The 20,329-nt window shown below is 44.7% G+C and overlaps 1 protein-coding gene across 4 annotated transcripts; it reads right to left on the bottom strand.

The window, feature by feature from the left end:
• Window positions 1-9,388: 9,388 nt before the first annotated feature.
• Window positions 9,389-19,942, bottom strand: RNF6 (ring finger protein 6). 4 transcript variants are annotated; one of them, XM_077745370.1, is made up of 5 exons: window positions 19,737-19,942; window positions 18,982-19,064; window positions 16,732-16,942; window positions 15,512-15,637; window positions 9,389-12,245 (listed from the first exon to the last, which is right to left on the bottom strand). In XM_077745370.1, exons 3-5 carry the CDS (start codon window positions 16,922-16,924, stop codon window positions 10,483-10,485), a joined length of 2,082 nt encoding a protein of 693 aa, XP_077601496.1. In that variant the 5' UTR covers window positions 16,925-16,942; window positions 18,982-19,064; window positions 19,737-19,942; the 3' UTR covers window positions 9,389-10,482. The 4 variants fall into 4 exon arrangements, with proteins under 4 accessions (XP_077601496.1, XP_077601495.1, XP_077601494.1 ...); XM_077745369.1 differs by lacking the exon at window positions 19,737-19,942 and adding an exon at window positions 19,519-19,581; XM_077745368.1 differs by lacking the exon at window positions 19,737-19,942 and adding an exon at window positions 19,360-19,553.
• Between the last annotated feature and the right edge of the window lie 387 nt (window positions 19,943-20,329).

Here is a 20,329-nt window from a genome sequence, read left to right as displayed (position 1 = left end):
ACGTACAGGCTCTCGGGATCCAAAGAGGCTGCGCTTAGAAGGCGGTTCGTCTTTTCCGAGGCCTGAGAGTCTAAGAGTCTGTATTTGGGGTATAAACATAAGAGGTTGAATATTCTCAGCTTATTTTACTTAAAAAAAAAATTCACTGTACTTTGAAAGCAAGAATTATGACCTTAAGGTATTATCTGAATGATAATGAGAAATGCCTGAAATGACATCTTCATTGCACCTGTCACCATCTGCGATCTGAAACCTGAACTGCTCTAACAGATGCTATTAAAATGATTGCAAAAGACGGGGCGCCTGGGTGGCTTAGTTGGTTAAGCGTCCGACTTTCACTTAGGTCATGATCTCGCGGTTCGTGGGTTCGAGCCCCGCGTCGGGCTCTGTGCTGACTGCCAGCTCAGAGCCTGGAGCCTGTTTCAGAATCTGTGTCTCCCTCTTGCTCTGACCCTCCCCTCTCACGCTGTCTCTCTCTCTCTCTCTCTCTCTCCTAGAAATAAATAAAACATTTAAAAATAAATAAATAAAATGATTGCAAAAGTGAACAGCGACCAAGCTGCACTGAGCAGCACAACTCAGCTCAGCCTCCCCAGAGGCCTAAAGAGCCCAATACCCCCCGGCCCAGCATTTGCCCTGAAAAGCTTAGAAGAGGCCTTTCTCCATAGTGAGGCATCAGCCTTACAAGCCCAATAGTTAGACATATTTTGGCAGTGAATACAGGGAATCAGAGCTTTGACTAATTCTTTGTAATTAATAATGTAAGTAATTTAAAAAAGTTACAAGGCTACAGTGTCATGCTTCTAACCAACTGTGGTATGTGACCTTGAATAAATTATTTAAGCCATCCAGATCACGTACGCACCCAAAATTCTGTGTGCTGGGGGTCAACATAAATCGCTGAAGTTGTAATCCTCACCCCCTGTTAGGGGGTTATGGTTTTTCTTTGTTCCTCATGAAGACTGGACTATTTCAGAAAATGCCCTTTCATAGGGATAGAGTATACTTCCCTTAGGGGGATGTGGTAATTCTCCCTCTCTGGATATTGAGTCAAGAAAGTGAAACCTCTTGTTCTCGCCTGAGCAAACTGTTTCAAGAGCTTCATGATAACGTTCCATTGAATAAGGTGTTCGCTACTATTAGCTCCCAGGACACAGATGATTCTACTATCAACCACACAGAATAAATACCCTTTAAGATTAAACCTGAAACCTTTTCCTTTGCAAGAAAAAGACAAAATCCGAGCACAGTTACTGGTGAGACGCATTCGGAATTAAGCTGTAAAAGGGCTACCGTCTTCTGCGAAGGCTCAGGCAGCCACTAGGTTCCTCTCCCACTTGATTCTTCCCACAGTCAAAATGANGGGGGGGGGGGGGGGGGCCCTCGCTCCCTCCTGGTGGGGATGAGAGTCAGGAGAGAGAGAAGATGACAGCGGTGAGAGAGACAAGAAAGGTGGAGCACACACAGCCAAAGCCACCGTTTATCAAACAGGGAGGCCTGACGCAGAAATTCCCACCTGGACTGGCCACTGTGGTAAGTAAACAGAGTGTCTGCAACAGACCAATGAGGAAAGGGCAACTTGAAATTTGAGAAGGGCGTCCTTGGGCCACCTGGCTGGCTCAGCGGGTATGGACCTCGGTCCTGAGTTCAAGCCCCAAGCATAGGGCCCAGGGCTTACATTAAAAAAGAAGAAGAAGAAGAAGGACAAAAGAAAAAAAATAAGAAGAGAACGGCATCATTTATAGAGTCTCAAGCACTACCAACCACACTACCATACAAGATGAATTTTTTAAAAAATTTCTTCAATTTCATTCCTGTTCTCTTAGTGAACTTGCAGGAATATTAGATTTTTCTGCTTTGGGCTGTACTTCAATCATATTTCAGGAACATTCTGGGAAGTACGGATTTTTGTGGGTTGGTCTTGAAGCATTTCTCCTCTTGCCTCAAACCACACGAATATGATAGATATTGTATCTATGGTAAATGTGTTCCCAGTGTCCAAAAAACAAACAAACAAACCCGGGTCACCCGGGTGGCTCAGTCTGTTAAGTGTCCAACTCTTGATTTTGGCTCAGGTTATGATCTCACAGTTTGTGAAATCGAGCCCCACGGAGGCTGGGATTCTCTCTCTCTCTCTCTCTCTCTCAAAATAACTAAATAAACTTTAAAAAAATCTCACAAACAAGCTTTTTAATGTATAAGGTATTTGTAAGGCAGGGCCTACCTATATATGAAACTTTTATTCATTTCCTTATTAAATATATACTGAGTGACCTACTATGTACCAGGCATCACACCAGATGCTGTGGACAAGTTCAAGGAGCTCACAGTTCGTTACAGAAGACATAGTGTAACTGAAGTGCATGATGGGGAGTGAGCAGGGCCAGATCATTACTTTCGTGGGCTCTTAGCAGCTTTGCCTTGGTGGGCCCCTTCGTCCATTAAAAGTATTAAAATTATATTCTGTTACTATGATTAAAGACAAATCTAATATGGTTTGGATTATTTGCTCATTTTTATTTTGCAGATTTTAAAAGAAATGAAACCATGGGCTGGGGGGGCTTTAAAATGATCCTGGCTTGTAGACTTGTGCCTGCTGTGCTTAATGGAGAAGTCAGCCCTGGAGGCGACAACAAGATGGGGATTTGCAGAGGTGACATTTGAGGTCAGAGTTACAAGATACACAGGAATTAACCAGAAAGACAAGCAGGGAGAGGCCATCACAGGGAGAAAGAATAGCATGGACAAGACCTTGAAGTGTGAAGGGCAAGGTTAAGGGCTCCTACAAGGTAGACAAGGAGGTTGGCGAAGGTAGGCAGAGGACAAAATACTAAGAACCTTATAGGTTGTACTAAGAACAGGTAGGAAGTAATGGAGACAGCTGAGGAGTGACAGGTCGAGACGTGTCGCCTACAAGATGGCACTTGAGTGATTGATTGTAAGGACGGGAGACCACATAAGAGATGAAGGCAAGGATCTGAGAAATGGGAAAGAAAATGATGAGGATTCCAAGAATGCAGGTTAGTCAATCAGACAGAACGAAGTAAAGATGCAGAAGCCTGGGGTCTTGTTTCTTCCCTTCTCAGCCCTTTAATTAGTGCTTGGCTACCATCAATCACACGCCAAAGCAAACCAAGCAACCAACCCGCCTATGGGAAACAGGCATTTTTCCTGATCACTTTCTTGTTCATTTGATTAAACGAATTTCTCTTGACCTTTTGATTTATCTCCAATCCCTCCTGTTCTGACCCCTATTTAAACCCAGTTCTTCATCTGTAAGGAGTATCAGTGCATTGGTCACAATTTTGTACTTGACCTTTGATTCTTGGCATCCACAGCTATGACTACAAGGTACACCTCCTGCTCATTCTGACCCCTTGGACCCATCCTAGCCAAGCCAGTCCCACCTGACCTCCACACAGGGAAGACAGATCAGACTTTCCTGCCTTAAATGAACTGGTGAATGGTTAGAAGTGATAGAGTAGGCAGTTAACTAGGTGTGAGCAGGGAACAGGTGTGTTTAAGAAAACAGGTGTTTTCTGTTAACAGAGGAGGAAACCAAGTTTCAAAAAGCCAACAAAGACCCCGGGGCGGGCGCCTGGGTGGCTCAGTCGGTTGAACGTCTGACTTCGGCTCAGGTCATGATCTCACTCATGGGTTCGAGCCCTGCATCGGGCTCTGTGCTGGCAGCTCAGAGCCTGGAGCCTGCTTCAGATTCTGTGTCTACCTCTCCCCTGCTCATGCTCTGTCTCTCTGTCTCTGTCTCTCTCTCAAAATAAATGTTAAAAAAAACCAAAGACCCCAGGGGGATATGCATGCTCTCTTCTCTATGATCACTACCCTTCAGGAACCTATAGCTTCATTATAACACATTTACATTGCAATTCTGACCCCTACCCCCTTGTAGGGGGGGATGGCGGCCATGACAGTTCTGACAAGGACCATATAAGGTCAAAAGCTCCCCCTCCTTGTTGGTAGGAGGAGACCCTTAGAAGACTTCAGTCAGAGACCCATAACCTGTTCATAACCAGAAAGAAAAAACGCCCCCAACCCCTGATGCAATAGCCACTTCTGAACCTGCCCTCTCTCCCGTCTCCAGAGTGTACTTTTGCTTTAACTGCTAGTAAACAGCTGCTTGCTTACGAGTTTGGCTCTGAGTTCTTTCTTGGCCAAACCCAAGAACAGAGGCCAAGGGAATGGCCCTGACTGAGCTCACAAAAGAGAGTGAGGAATGGTTTGAGGGAAGATGATGACTTCAGTTCTAGATATGTTGGCTCTTAGGCTCCAGCCTGGCAGACATTAACCAAAGCAACCGCAAATGTGATCCTAGTGGGGTGCCTGGGTGGCTCAGTCGGTTTAAGGTCTGATTCTTGGTTTCGGCCCAGGTCGTGATCTCAGTTTGTGACTTCAAGGCCTACATCGAGCTCTGTGCTGACAGTGCAGGGCCTGCTTGGGATTCTCTCTCTCTCCCTCTCCTCTGCTCCTCCCCTGCTCACACACTCTCTCTCTTTCAAAAATTAATAAACTTTTTAAAAAATGTCATCCTAGGATTCAGGAGAATGTTCAGAGCTAGAGATGGAGATGTGGGTGTGTGCAGAAGAGTTCACATAGTAGGCCTTAGGCTGTCCTCAGAAAGGCCTTCATGAAAGACTGACCCTTAGCTGGCATCTGGGAACTTGATTTGGGGAGTGGTGCCACCATTCCCTTACTGATAAAAGGGTCTCAATGTGCCTAACTTGTGCAAATAATGTGGTTTATGCTGAACACTTGCTTTCCTTCTGGGAGTCTGGAATTTTGGTCCATGGCAGGCAGCGGTGCCTATATGACCAGCCCCCAGTAAAATCTTGGGCACCGAGTCTGTAATGAGCTTCCTTAACAGCAACACTTCTTCCATGTCCCATCTGGTGCTGGAAGGACGTGTTCTTGTATCACTGCACTGGGATAGGACTCTTGGAAGCTTGCCTGGTTTCCTCCAGACTTCACCCCATGTCCCTTTGCCTTCGATTTGTCTCCTTGGCTTGTAAGACATTGTAGCTGTGAGCACAACTATATGATCCGTCCCCGGAGTCCTAGCCGACCACTGACATGGCGTCATCCTGGGATCTTCCAACACAGAGTTATCAGGAACATTAGGTGCTTCGATGATGGGACTAAAAAGAATTAACTGCCCTCCTCCCCCAGTCTACATGCTTGCACTGGACTGACCATGTGACCTGGATCCCAAGTGATCACAGCGGAATGGTCACTCTGCATCAGCCTACAGACAAGAGATGAAGAAGCCCCTTCCTGTTGTAAAACACACGGTCTGAAATGCAGCAAAAGGACAACGGCAACACTCAAAGGAAGATTAAAGAAAGCCTCGCAACCACACCAGAAGCAAAATCTACTTATCTAAGCAATAGAAGCATCCTCTTAACAAAATGCTAAAGAAAGAAAGGAAGGAAGGAAGGAAGGAAGGAAGGAAGGAAGGAAGGAAGGAAGGAAGAAAAGTCCTAAAGGTGTTGTAAGGGCCATGGCTATTCCCTCTAGTAAATCAAGAACAATACAAGACTTCTGGTATCTTTTTTTTTTAATTTTTTAATGTTTTTTATTTCTGAGAGAGAGAGAGACAGCGTGAGCAGGGGAGGGTCAGAGAGAGAGGGAGTCACAGACTGAAACAGGCTCCAGGCTCTGAACTGGCAGTCAGCACAGAGCCCAACGCGGGGCTCGAACCCACGAACCGTGAGATCATGACCTGAGCCGAAGTCGGACACCTAACCAACTGAGCCACCCAGGTGTCCCCAAGACTTCTGGTATCTGATACAAGACCTCAAGTGAAATTAAGGAGCTGATTATAGCTTTAAGGAACTTGTCCCCAAAGCCCCTAACCTGTTGTACGGAGACATAGGACTGTTCAACATTATGGCAGTTCCTGAACCAGTGCTCACGTCAAAGTGCTAAGATCAACACTGTTCACTAGCATCTCCTCAAACCTTCGAGCCCCCACCACTCACTGGATATCTTTCTGAAAGTGGCCCTAATTCAGGATTGGGCCAGATTGGCTGACCAAACAACCCATTCTACATCCAGATAAGTGAGTCAACAAAGAGATGCTTACAAGTTCATTATTTCTATCATTCATCCCTCTAAGTTTGCTCAGCAAGATGTGTGTACATTCTACACCAGCCATCAATGCAATCAACGACACTTCTTCCCCCCCCTTTTTTTTTAATATTTTTTTTTATTTATTTCTAGGAGAGAGAGAGAGAGAGAGAGAGACAGCGTGAGCAGGGGAGGGTCAGAGAGAGAAGGAGTCACAGACTCTGAAACAGGCTCCAGGCTCTGAACTGGCAGTCAGCACAGAGCCTGATGCGGGGCTCGAACCCACAAACCGCGAGATCATGACCTAAGTGAAAGTCGGACACTTAACCGACTGAGCCACCCAGGCGCCCCACTTCTTTCCCCCTTTTACATGTGGTCCTTTTTCCACTTGACTCTATCAGGTAGACAGGGGCTACAGTTATCATTTATCCCAGAAGCTGGATGGTAAGAAGTCACAATTAAGCCTGATCAAATCCAAGCTAATGGAAGAACGGACACCATCCAGTTCACCATTATGAATCTGAACTCATACAAGTGGCTAAATTGTGTCACTTCACCATACAGAAGCTCTATATGAACCTGGATCGTTTCTCTTTGGGGAGAATGTGAAAATGTTTTGCAATTGCACAGAAGGCAGTTGGATTATGGTTAAATAGGGGCATTTTTGAAGTTAAATGGAGGAGGAAAGGTATGTATATACTGGTCGACCAAGAGGTTACACTCTTCAGATATGACATTAATACAATAGAGGAAAAATACACCTGAAAGTTTTATTTTGCAGAAGATAAAGGATTATGTTACTAAAAAAAAAAAAAAAAAGAAGGGGAGGAAGTATAGGAACCAACTTGATCTTCAGAGATTTAATAAAGTGCCGAAAGTAATTAATGATCCCTAATTATCATAAGTGTGGGTATGTTCGGGACCTCACACATCCATAGTCTCTGAAAAGAAGTCACAACCTGCCTGGCACGACCAGTGACACTTACAGTCATGTCCTCTGGAACGTGGACCATTCGGCGTTCTGGGGGATGGACGGCTCTGGCTTGTTGGGCGGGCAAGCATCTTACAAACAGATATCCCGGCTCTCTGGCTGCCAATGTTCCCCAGGATGGAGGAAGAGACCCCAGAAGAGCTGGCTGCCACTGCGAAGGGAATAAGAACCGCCCCCATCACGTGGTACTATTTCTATACAATTTCTTCCTCCTCTGGCCAGATGTCATCCAAATGGAGAGGGGCAGGAAGATTAGAGATAGTTCACTGGAAGTTCTTGTCAAGGAGTAAGATTTGTCAAAATGCCTCAGACTCAACTTAGGAACTACGATCCTTCACACGGGGTCTTCAGATGTTTCATTCACCTCTTTTCTGGATCCATCCTCACAGGGCGGATTCTGCTTTATAACTTTCAGGGGCAGTGCTCTCATTGTTCGTGGCCCGAAGGGGGATGTTTACATACAGAACTTAAGGCAATCACAAAGACGTGCTGTCGCGAAGCTACAAAAGTAGAAAACGGTCTTCAGGAAGGAAGAGACTGAAAACTTCCCAAAGCACCTCTGCTTTTCCAGAATGCTGGTGAGTGGGAAAAGCGCAAGCTTTGGAGGCCAATGGTCCTGTGTCTGACTCTCAACTCTGCTACTCACTATGTTAAGTGGCAACAATACTTCAAGATCTTGGGAGGCCTAAATTATAAATCCATGCTAAATACCGAAAGGAAAATAACCACAGGGTGAATAAAAGATAGTCAAGTACAGGTCAAGGCTACTTGAAACTATACACATATATGAGAGGGAATGCAGGTGGGAGGCTCAGTGTTGAACAGAAGCATGCAAGACAGCCATGCTGTAAAGAATAAGCTCTCAGGACACGGCACAGAGCATAATATCCCAATGAAGAGTTTCAAACGATTTGTTCCTTCCTGAACATGAACCAGGTGCAGGGGTGCAGTCATTGCTAACTAGGAGCTATAAATAGATAAAGAGCCTTTGTATTTGTCCTCAGCTTTGTTTACTGGGCAATGAATGAAAATATGACGGAAAACACTCCTTTGTTCCCAACTAGGATACCGATTTACAGAATATATTAAGCCTGCTGCTTAGAGGGAACTTTCCATCAACTGTACAACATAGTTCTATTTCAAATGCCTCTTTGGGATCCCTTCACATCCTGGTCTTACCATGTCTTGCAAAGGACTAAGTCAAAGAATGAATGTACTTTGATTTTTTGGTCGTTACCCCTACTTTTTGCATTCCCCCCCTTTCTTTGTTCTCTTGGTTTTCCTAACTGATCGAGCCAGGGAAGGTAGAGCCTCCTGAAGAATATTCCACAGGAGCCATAAACGCTGGATTTAGTCTCTTGTCCTACTGGGAACAAACGGGATCCCTGAAATGAGGGAGATGTGTGCATTTAAGATAAATGTCTACATTGGCAGGGCTTGTAACACCTCTCTCTCTTCCATTCGGGGGATTTTCCATCTCATTTCCATCCAGCGGATTTTCTCTCTCTCCCACTTCATACTGAACAAGAAACCAACTAATATCCTTTTCCCCCAACATTTGTACTCCCTTCTGTCTTTCCAGTTTCACTGCCATCGCACTAGGTGAGCTAATAACTGAGGGTGATGATAACTGATGATGGAAAGGGTCACAATGGTTCCTTTATGGTTTTTTCACTTCCCCTCTCTCTCCATCCCGCTGTGTTCTGAACACTACACCACACCAATTTTCCTGAAACATGAAAAATGATCTTACCATTCGCCACTAAAATCCACCAAGAGACATCAAACACTTGTAAGGTGAAGTAAAATTCCTTAGTCTGGCATTGAAAGCATTCAAACCGCCCAGCCCCCCACCCGTCACTGAACTATATAAACCTCTTACTCCAAACAAAGTCATGACTCTTCCTAAAAGCTTTGCCCTCCAGTCGTTAAGTGCACTCCCCAAAAACTCCCGTGTGTGCCTCTTACCTGATGAACTGAATATACTTAGTTAATCAGAAAGAAAAACCAAATCTGGAGATACACGTAAATCTCCCAGAATCTGAGGAATTTGGCCTTGTGGTTTTCCCCAAGCAGAATCACCACAGGAAAACTGTGTCATATATTCATACATAAGCACTGAACTCAGGTAATTCGGTAACTCATTTTATCAACTGACTTTCTAAGAGGAAACGGTCCCTTCCTGTGAAGATACTTTGTCCTCGGCCGAATCCTCAACACCTGTTAACACTGCCTGACACCTTGTAGAAATGAGATTTCTTTTTCTTGTTTTGAGCAAATACATCCCGGGGGACCAAGAGAAAAGACTAGTTCACATACAGCTTTGTTGTAATATTTATTGGTAGAAATAGATCTTTAATGCATACTTCGTGTTCATATAAATTCCACATTCTCTTAAGGGTTTTGTGTTTTGTATTATTTGGAGTTTTTGGCCTCCAAGTAAACTTAACATATTATCTATGCATTTGATTCTTCATAGACATTTTTTTTTAGATTTTAAAAGTAAATTTCAGAAACCATGCATATTGGTATACGTTACTTAATAGAATCCGAAGAATTGTCTGCACGTTCAAAAAAAGTCACAGAAAGGCTGAACTCAAGTTAAATAATCTCTATGTACTAAAATGTCCGTGTTCCGTTTCTGAGTAAAGAAATACTTGTTCAGTATTCCATATTGCTTGCTGTCTAATACGATTGTCAGAGACGCTTCAGTTAATTATCTCTATTTTTAAATATCTTAATCTACTTCCTCCCAGAGATGATCCTGTAAATGTTACACATTGTGCCAAATGCAGTAATAGCCCAAAAGCTTAAATACGAACCAAACTGGTAGTTTTCAGACTGAATATTTTAACCTTAAAATTATATATCTCTATATACATATATGGTATGCTGCATATTAAGTTTAACATTTCAAGTAACTTAAATATATTTAGCAAACATTCAGCCAAACACTCTCTCATGAAAAGACATTGTCCTCAGGATAAAAAGTTGATGAAAGGCTTGTAGACACCAATGTCGGCACATGGTACTAAGCCTATCGGACTTGCCGGTCCAAGTAAAGTCGGCTGTGCTATTAAGAAAAGGAAGATTGATTTTTAACCTACTGAACTGTGCAGATACAAAAGTGCTTCAGCATGACAAAATTACCAAAATAAAAACATTTTAAAGATTATTTGGTTCTAGCAATATTAGACTACTCTGTACTTGTCGATAATTTAACATACGCCGTATTCAGTTTTATAGAAATGTTCTTTTTAACAAGTTAAAAAAAGCACACAAAAAATAGTTCCAACTATAATAATCTGTTCTTTTTTCATCCTGGTTAGCCCATCACAGATAATTCAACAGAAGAGTGCTTAAATCCTCAGCTCTACTAAAATGTAATCTATCTGAAGAGCCCCAACACCTCACCCGTCGTTGGCTAGGCTGGACCCCAGAACAGGCTGCCGGCAGATGGGGCAAGTGCAATTCTCGGAGAGCCAGCGGTCAATACAATGGATGTGAAATTCGTGCATGCAGGGTAGCTGCCTGAGCTTGTTTCCAGTCACATAGTCACTGATACACACACTACAGATTTTACCTGGTTCGCTATCGATACTGTTGTGCTCATAGTTCCGGGTGGAAAGATTGTCAATCTGCTCTTTGGTTAAACCATGTATGTGATCGTCGCCATCACCTTCATTTAGTAAAAAGAAGTGAGCGAGGCGAAGAATAGGTAGTGTTCCAGTTTCGACTAAGGTATTTGAATTTCGCGGCTGCCTGCCCCCTCTGTCGCCACCGTGCTGGGCGTGAGGCTGGGCAGTCCCGCTCTCTCCGGGCACTTCAGTGCTGTCTGCTCGGGCCCGCCTGCTTTGAGCGGCACCTGGACGGGGCTGGCTCCGGTCGTTAGCTGCACCTCGTGTCCTCAGCGCGGAGTGCCTCTCTGCTAAGTGCTGGCCGTGTCTCCGAATCTCGGACTCAGATTCGGCCTCCATTAGGGAACTCAGTTCTCCAAATCCGGTCATGATCTGCCTTAAAATGGACCGAAGGGCCACGGATGATGGTTCCACCAGCTCATTCTGAGAAACCCTGCGCAGGGGGACTGTGATGGTGCTAACATAGGTCTGGATACCGGACCGCTCTAAACGAGAGATAGTTCGGCGAAAGCCCCCACTATTGCTTTCGATCGTGACTGTGTTCTCCGCCAGCCCTGCCCTAGATCGAGTTCTACTCGCGATACTATCCCGATCTCGGCTTTCTCCGGGACGGATCCTTCTCACTTGGAGGTCCAGGGTGATCGTTGGGTGCCGTCGTGCAGCACTTGAAGGTCTGGGGGATTCTTCTCCTTCTTCGACTGTTATTCTTGACACAAGTCTTGAGTTCGAGAAGGGCGCATAGGCGATACCTCCACGTTCCCTGTCCTGCTCTAAAAAGACACGCGTCATCCCTCTCCTCCTAACAGACCTGCTGACGTGTTGCTGTGAAGGTCTGCTTTCTCTCTGGGGGTTACGATAAACGGTGCCGCTTTGCCTCTGGATTGGCGAGCGGCTTCGACTACTGAAAGCAGACCGCAATCGCAGTGGCTCTAATCTTTGGTTTGTATTCCTCACTGTAACATTAGTTCTAGCCTCGTTTTCCCAGACATGTGCTGCTCCAAACCGCTGCCCCTCCCGCTGCCTGAGGTCACTGCCACCCGCCTGGCTCGCGCGGCTACCGAAGCTAGCCCGCGCGGCTCTCGTTCTAGGGATGCTGACTGCTCCCCCAAGGCCACTTCGTAATCTTCCCAGTGTTGAGAGAGATCCTTCTACCGAATTCTGCCCCCTTGAACCAAGCCTCGTCCTCGGGACGTTGGAACTCCCACCATGGAGGTTCAGGGAGGTTTGGCTCCTTGTTCGCCTAGCCACGGGGCTAGCCGATCTCTGGTGCCTACTTGCGGCGCGATCCCTGCTAAAATCTGACAGCGGGACGTCGGTCTGATCTTCGCCGTGAAGTTCAATTCCTCTGTTCTCATGATTTATGTGGATTTCCAGGCTAAACCGAAACTCGCCGCTGTTGGGGTTTGTTCGACTCACGGCTCTCCAGGTCTGGTTCCCGTTTTGTCCACTTCGAGTTGCGTTCCCTGTGCGTCGAAACGTGTTCAGCCATTCTAGCAGAGAATCTTCATTAGGACTTTCTCGAGGGACTTCTGAGTCTGGGAAGCAAAGCAAATCAACTTAAGGCCAATTCCTGAATTCTATCCTGAGACGTCCATTGAAAGCTTACAAGATACAGTTTTTATTAAATGCAATAATATTTAAGAACATCTGTGCATTTTAATGAATGAAAATGGCGAAAACCTAAAATTTCTAAAAGAAAAATATATACTATACGCATATTAGAATACATTCTGACGTGTTATAGAACTGTTATAATGCTGTTTATGCAAAGCTCTGAAGAAATCCTCACTCTTACCTTCTGTATGTCTATTACTGGCAAAATATAAAGGCAAATGAGGGGGCGCCTGGATGGCTCAGTCGGTTAAGTGCTTGTCTCTTGATTTCAGCTCAGGTCATGATCTCCCCATTCGTGAGTTCAAGCCGTGTCAGGCTCTGTGCTGACGGCGCAGAGTCTGCTTCAGGTTCTCTGGCTCCCTCTCTCTCAGACCCTACACCCACCTTCACGCTCTCTCTCACTCTCTCTCTCAAAAATAAACATTTTTAAAAACTAAAGCAGAAGAGAAATACAAACTACAACTGTACATTTAAAATGCTTTATATAGATGAGAAAATCAATAAAATATAGTGGTGAAACTTATATATAGTTCATCGTAAATTTTTACAACTAGGTATTTTCATAACCTCAGGAATTTTATCCTATTTCTCAGGAACTGCCAAAAATGTACACCTCAAGAAATCTGGCTTTTTGAATATAATATGAGAACTACATTATGTCTTTATGTGAAGCTGAGAAACTTTAGGCATGCTACCTAAGTTCTCTATGACTGCATCCTTATTTGTAAATTGGAGATAATAAAAGTATAAATATCATAGGATTATCATGAAAATAAAAGATACTAGACATAAAATGACTAGTACAATACCCAGCATATAGGAAGCATTCAATAAATGTTAGCCATTATGAGTATTTTCTGCTCATTTAGAACGTAAGCTCCATGAAGATGAAGAGTTTTGTCTTGTTTTATTTACTGTTAAATCCCCACCTCTACAACAGTATCTGGTACAAATCAGACTCTCAATTAGTGTTGAAAGAATCAATTTAGAAATAAACATGCCCCCCAGGGGTGCCTGGGTGGTTCAGTCGTTAAGCATCTGACTTTGGCTCAGGTCATGATCTCATGGTTTGTGACTTTGAGCCCCGCGTTGGGCTCTGTGCTGACAGCTCAGAGCCTGAAGCCTCCTTCAGATTCGATGTCTCCCCTTCTCTCTGCACCTTCCATGCTCATGCTGTCTCTCTGTCTCTCAATAATAAATAAAAATGTTAAAATTTTTAGAAAAAGAAATAAACGTGCCCCTAATAAACTTCTACACTACTGCTACCATAGGAAGCTTAAGTTTCCCGTTTTTAACCAGTGGATTACATAAAAGCCAAAACTCCATGAAAAGCATTCTAATGCATGTGAACTATACGGACTTTAACCTTTAAGTTTATGCTACACAAAAATGGCTGTTAAATGAGATGGCTTTGATTTCATTTCATTACTGCAATCTCTCATAAAACCCATTTTCAAATATTAAAGTTAAAGCTATTAATCAGCTGCTGGTGTCAATAAAATAAACAAACTTTATTTTATTATTATTTTTTTAAATGTTTTATTTATTTCTGAGAGAGTGAGAGAGAGAGAGAAAGATGGGGTGAGCAGGGGAGGGTCAGAGAGAGGGAGACTCAGAATCTGAAGACAGGCTCCAAACTCCGAGCTAGCTGTCAGCACAAAGCCCGACGTTGGGCTCAAACCCACAAACCATGAGATCATGACCTGAGCCAAAGTCGGACGCTTAACCGACAGGCACTCCACTAAAATAAACAAACTTTAGCCACACATAAAGATACAAGCTATTTTACATGTGGTAAGTACATTTTCCATTAAGACATAGTAAAAGGACCAGTATAACCAGCTATTGCAATGTGGCACAACTTCCCTACCTACATATACAGGAAATAAAGGGGTTAATATCCAATTTCCATTTTAATTTGGGAAGAGACAGGAGTACTGGGCAGATAAAAAGCATTCTAACGGCAACTTCCGTCTTTAGTTACTGGACTGCTGTGAGGACGGGGTGTGTAAAGGAGCTCACCGATAATCTGAGGGAACCTGTCGTGCCCTCCTCCTCCCACCACAAATGCACGGTCATGGTCACGGGGACAGCCTGGCGGTCGGGTGCAGCCGCGTGACTCAGGTCCCATCAATGGCACGGGAGTGACAGCGAAGGACCTCACTTTCGGACTGGCACCTGGCCCCCCCTGGAACCTAGGCCTGCCCGCTAGGACGGACTCGTGGCTGTGACGTGGCCGGGCCACGTGAACCATGCCCCGGAGGGGCAGCGTCCAGGGTCCAGCGTCCAGCTCTGTGCGGCGGTGGGGACGTCCTCCGTCCCTGCTGTGCAACACGGACATCACGAGCCACATGTGACGTCTAGGCACTGCAGAGTGGCTGATAGGAGCGAAAGGCTGCATTTGAAGCATTATTTAATTTTCCTTAGTTGAAGTTTAAATGGTCGCATGAGACTAGTAGCTCCTGTGCTGGGCAGCACTCCTCTGGGTGGGCTCCAGGAGGCTTATGGAGGAAAGTGCGCCATCTTCCCTGGGCTGTCAACAGAAAAGTAAGCCTCTATCCTCCGGAGCCATTGCGTTTTTGAGTTTTCAACGGTCTTTGCTCTGATACAATAATCTTGATATAATATGTGAAACTACTTAAAAAAAAAAAAAAAGTGAAGCTCCCAACAATGAATACCTCTGGGGAAGGAAGCAGAACTGGTAAGAGGTACGCGGAGTTGGCTTTGCTTCTAATTCTATATACTTCTGTTTAGTTTGAATTTTTTTCTCTTTATTTTTTTACAGGAACTCCTTATATTATGACTTAGTGTTTGTCCAGTAAAATGACAAACACAAAAATAATAAAACCAACAATGAAGACAGGTTTCCTCAGTCTTTCTGTGTTGTTCTGTAGAAATTTTTAGAAGTGTAGTTACTTTAAGAGAAGTGGTGTGGACATTCTAAGATTAAAAAGAATTATCCTGGTAATTAACTTAATTGTACACTATTTCATGTATATGAGCTTCCTAAGGGCAACCTGTGTGAAAGGTCTTTGTATTCAACCCCTGTCCTATGTGGCCTAACTAGGCTGCTTTGCATATAATGGGTAAATACTATCTGAATGGGTATCACATGAAAACTGGAAAACACTGAAAACATATTGGGCAAGACCCAGAAAATTCACATCTGCGATTGCTCTAATCGAACCTGTTCCTAATGAAAAGGAGTCCACGGTACCTCTGGCATTTGTCCCATTTCTCAAGTCAGGCTGAGCTGCGAGCTGTTCCTTGACTCCATCTAATCGCTGCTGCAGTTCTTCTGATGTTATTTCTCCTAGAATAAAAAATTGCTCGGTGAAATTAAATATCTTAAATTATTGTTTTATGAGAACTCGTGAAGGGTAATCTTCAGCAATCTGTAGAAGACATGCTATTATTTTCGTGTTCTGTTAAGTTGAAGACAGTTAAAAATATTTAGTTGATGCAAGTATGCATCATTTCGGGTGTGGTTTATTAAAATGAAAATAGGATTTAATTTGAATAATTCAAAAAATCCTTTCAGTTGATACACTTAGGAATCTGGAAGCTCTAATTCGTATATTCTTATTAGAGTTAAAAGAAGTTTAAAAGGGAGTATTTCTAGAAAAAACGTGTAATCTTTATTTGCTTGAATGTTACCTCAATAGTTCATTATATCGGTCATCAATATACAGTGGGCAAATACGCAATACACAAATATATCCTGTACAAACATACCAGTTTCAGTTAGTTCATTTGTGAAATGAATTTGTAAAATATTTATGGAGCACACTAGACTTTTGAAGCATTATTAATTTAGCTAAGTAAATACATTATAACACCTCAAATTGGGTTTTTTAATGTTCATTTATTTTTGAGAGAAAGAGAGCGTGCGCACGCACACAAGTGGGGGAGGGGCAGAGAGAGAGGGAGACACAGAATCTGAAGCAGGCCCCAGGGTCTGAGCTGTCAGCACAGAGCCCGATGCAGGGCTCAAACTCACAGACCACTAGATTATGACTGAGCCAAAGTTGGAGGCTTAAACGAATAAGCCACCCCGGCGCCCCAGAACTGGGTTTGAAATAATGCCTAATCTATAACCAACCAATCTATCTATAACCAACCTAATCTATAACCAAAGAGAAACAGGGCCATAGATGTAAATATTTGACACTATTATATACATTAACTATCTGTTAGCTTGGCGTTTATATAACAGTGCTCCATGTCTAAGATTTATACTTACTTATAAAACAGAAAAGTAAGCCAGTGATTTTCTATTTTGTCATATTACAAGCTTCTTAAATTCTATTTTGGGAGAGGGAAGCAGGGGGGGAACCCCCTCCTTATTTTGAGACTTCTCTTTACTATAATAAAAAAAAGGTGTCTCCGCTATTACCCATCTCTTACCAGGAGTGCCTAAAAGATTGTGGTCTCTCATTAGCCTATAATCTTCATCGTTGAGCTCATTAATAAACTGGTAATAGGCTTCTTCTCTGCGGAGACGCTCTTGCTGCCATCTTCTCTCACTTTCACGATGATTACGGTCTTGAGATGAGGCTTCTCCACCACCATCGTCCGATCTCGATCTCGACGGATTCATACTGAGATTCCTGGCTTTCTGTCCGAACAATACGTACAAGGTTCTGTTAGCTGGGGACTACACAGAGCTTCGTGTTTTTAACTTATAGTCTCTTTACTCTCATTTTAAATTTCATCCGCTACCCATGTATTCCATATGCCAAATCTTGCAGTGAAGAACTCACGCGTAAAATGAAAAACAGCTTCTAGGAGACAGAACACAAGTGGACCTACTTCTTTGCTTAAAGCCATTGTTTAAGGTGGACCGGGTTTGGTTTTACCGCGCATTTCTCGTACCTGAATGCCAAAGTGATTCTCTCATTTTTCTACCTCTTTCACTCTCTGACCACATTGATGGAAAAGCCCTCACTGGGGGCGCCTGGGGGGCTCAGTCGGTTGAGCGTCCGACTTCGGCTCAGGTCATGATCTCATGGTTCGTGGGTTCGAGCCCCGCGTCGGGCTCTGTGCTGACAGTTAGCTCAGAGCCTGGAGCCTGCTTCGGATTCTGTGTCTCCCTCTCTGCTCCTTTCTTGCGCATACTCTGTCTCTCTCAAAAATAAATTAAGTATTTTTTTTAAAAAAGGAGAAGAAAGAAAAGCCCTCACTGATGGTTCAAATATCTGGTACTTCATGTTAGCATACAAAATATAAGCTGAATTATGCACTTTATGCCTAACTTTAAATTATGTTCTTTACTTAATGAGCAAAGAGCTGTTGGGAGGCTATCGTTTACATTCATTTCCAGCTGAGGTATTCTTCCCAAAATAAAACTCACAGATGTAATATTACCCTCCACTGCCCTGTGTTAAGGTAAAAATGATTTGGCTGAACAGACTTAAGTTGGCCTCTCACACCCAACAGGAAACAGTCCTCCCTGAAGAGCTCTGAGGGCTGTGACTGTGTGTGTATCCAACCTCTCTGTGTCTCCCCAGGCCTGGTTAGTCTCAGAGGTTTCTGACTGCCCGTGAAACTTCCTGACCTGGCCGAGGCAAACCTTGCTTTTTTTTTTATTATACTCAAATGTCATTCCTTAGAGGCTTATGTTCACACGGAAAAGAAACCAGTGAGAAAAAGTAGTTGTGTCACAAGTATTACACATCTATTACACATCACACATCTATTTAGTAAGTCAACAGTTCTCACCTGGGAATGCACATCAAACTCATCTGAGGAATTCTTAAAAATTTGTTTTGTTATTTTATTTTTTATTTCATTATTCGTTTTTGGGACAGAGACAGAGTGTGAGTGGGGGAGGGGCAGAGAGAGTGGGAGACACAGAATCAGAAGCAGGCTCCAGGCTCTGAGAGCCCGACACAGGGCTCAAACTCGTGAACTGTGAGATCATGACCTGAGTCCATGTCTGACGCCCCATCGACTGAGGCTCCCAGGCGCCCCCTCATTTAAGGAAATTTTTAAAAATAAAGATGCCCTAGATCTCATCTCTAATCCCAAATCAGAATTTTCCAAGGTAGGGCCTGGGTCTGCCTTTTAAAGCTAATTTGGGTGTCCTGTGGAAGGAAATAAACTATTCCTTGACAATTTCTAGAGGTCAATAAAGGGTGTGTGTAATATAGCACATGACTTAAGGGAGGCTGGAGGCTCAAATAACTAGGTGACCAGCGAAGCAATTGTTGCAACTCTGACTCAGTGTTTAATCAGCAAATTACTTTAAGATACAAAGTAAACGAGTCTACATGTCTAAACTGTGCGTGAGTAAGCAAGTATCCAATTTCATGTGCGTTCTAACATTAAATTACAAATTCGAGGATTTTGTTACAGTGACCATTGTGTCCTTTTTTAAAAGGAGAGATCTAATCACACTAGCCAGTCAAATGCAAATTAACCTTGTTAAAAACTCAAGACTTCTTTCCATTTTCAGAAGAGACGGGACAAAGCCAATCATTAGTAAAGAGCACATTTGGTAGGCAGAGAGGTCATCAACATTTTTGTACTAAACATGAAAAAAATTCTGCAACCCACCATAAAATCAAGCTACCCCGGTATCGCTCAAAACTTTAAGAGCTCCTTCTCCAAGGTATTTTTCTTGTACCATTAACCACAATTAAGCAAAGCGAATACCTTATTTTCCTTTCAACATGCTTTTAATGTACGCAGTGGTATCCATCCTTCAATTGTTTGTGCTTTTTTGGAGAGCTGCCCATCTGAAGCAATGAGAGAGAGCGGAATCATTCACTAAATGGTCCCTTTGAAGGACAGGAATGGCTAACAAAGTCAAAGCTCTGCTGCAAAGTCACAGCAAAATCCTTAATGGATCCTGGTAAGACAGTCACCGAGAAAATGAGATCCCCAAACAATTAGGTCATTAAAGCCTCCCGCAAGGCCCTTTTCTCCCCCACCAGAAACCAGGCCTGCCCTCCTACACAGCCCCGGCTCCTGGGATTCCCAACTCCCCTCTGCGCGGCCTGCCTTCCTACCCTCCTCCCATTCAGATGTTACCAGGGTTAGGCGTCTCCAGTTTACTTCTGAACCTTCACTTTCTTGCCACCCCCGCCCTCCGTCCCGCTACTGGTTCCTTCCCGGCCGTTGCGACGGGAGCTCGTGCCGGGGTACGGTTCGCACTGCAATAAACAAACTGGGCTCAAGGGCCCAAACAACCTCTTCCCAACCGAGCCTCAAGGAACGCTTCCCTTAGCGACCTGCATTCCCACAGGGACGCAGGTGACAGACGGCGCGTCGGAGCCAATCACCGGCTAGGGGAGTGCATTCAGGGCGCGGTGAACCAATCGGAGGAGAGACGGGGGCCAAGGGGGGGCTGGCTTTCCTGAGCGTCTCCCGGAAGTAGTGGCCGCCCCGGAGCCTTTCCCCGAGCTCACCTCGCCGGGAGCTGGGCAGTCCTGCTCCTGCCCTAAGGGAAGTCCGCGGCGGGCGGCGCTCCTCTCGGGTCCTGGAAGCTTGAGACCGACGGGCGTGGGCGAGAGCGGCTGGTCTCCGGAGGCCGCTGCTCCCTCTAATCGTCTACTGAAGGGAGAAGCCGGAAGCCCGTGCTGCAGCTTGGGGTCGTCCAGATGGCGGGGAGACCCTAGAGGAGGCATACAGGCCCCGGCCCTTTTTACCCTGCTGCCAGGTCCTCCCCTCGGACGAGCGCAGACGCTGCTCCCCCCGCCCCCCGGCAGGACGCTCGCTGGTGCCACTGAAAATTGTGTCCGGCGGGATGTGGGACGCTAGCGTCCCGCGTTCCGCCCCGTCAGGGCTCTCGGCCAGGACTGGTTGTTCCAGGGGCCCCCGGAGTGTCAAGGACTGGGCCGCTCAGCGCTCCGGCAGCCTCATAGGCTCAGGGACACAACCTGCTTTCCACCCTTAGGAAGTAGTAGCACCTACCCTGCGCCTTGATGTGGCTTGTTTACGGAGCCTGGCTACACACGGCAACCCAGCAGTCTGTTTCCGTCCCTTTACTGCCCCGGTACCA

Source organism: Crocuta crocuta, unplaced genomic scaffold (genome assembly GCF_008692635.1).
Source record: "Crocuta crocuta isolate KB4526 unplaced genomic scaffold, BGI_CrCroc_1.0 scaffold258, whole genome shotgun sequence".
Taxonomy (NCBI): Eukaryota; Metazoa; Chordata; class Mammalia; order Carnivora; family Hyaenidae; genus Crocuta; species Crocuta crocuta.
The sequence above is the reverse complement of the archived record's forward strand: the minus strand, read 5'-3'. Positions and strand labels throughout refer to the sequence as shown.

Excerpts from the sequence above, each read along its gene's own strand:
- RNF6 (XM_077745370.1), bottom strand. The coding sequence starts at position 16,924 with ATGAATCCGTCGAGATCGAGATCGGACGATGGTGGTGGAGAAGCCTCA. Across the intron at positions 15,638-16,731 it reads CAATCTTTTAGGCACTCCTG|GAGAAATAACATCAGAAGAA; the intron begins GTAAGAGATGGG and ends TTTTTATTCTAG. Across the intron at positions 12,246-15,511 it reads CTCCTTTTCATTAGGAACAG|ACTCAGAAGTCCCTCGAGAA; the intron begins GTTCGATTAGAG and ends TTTGCTTCCCAG.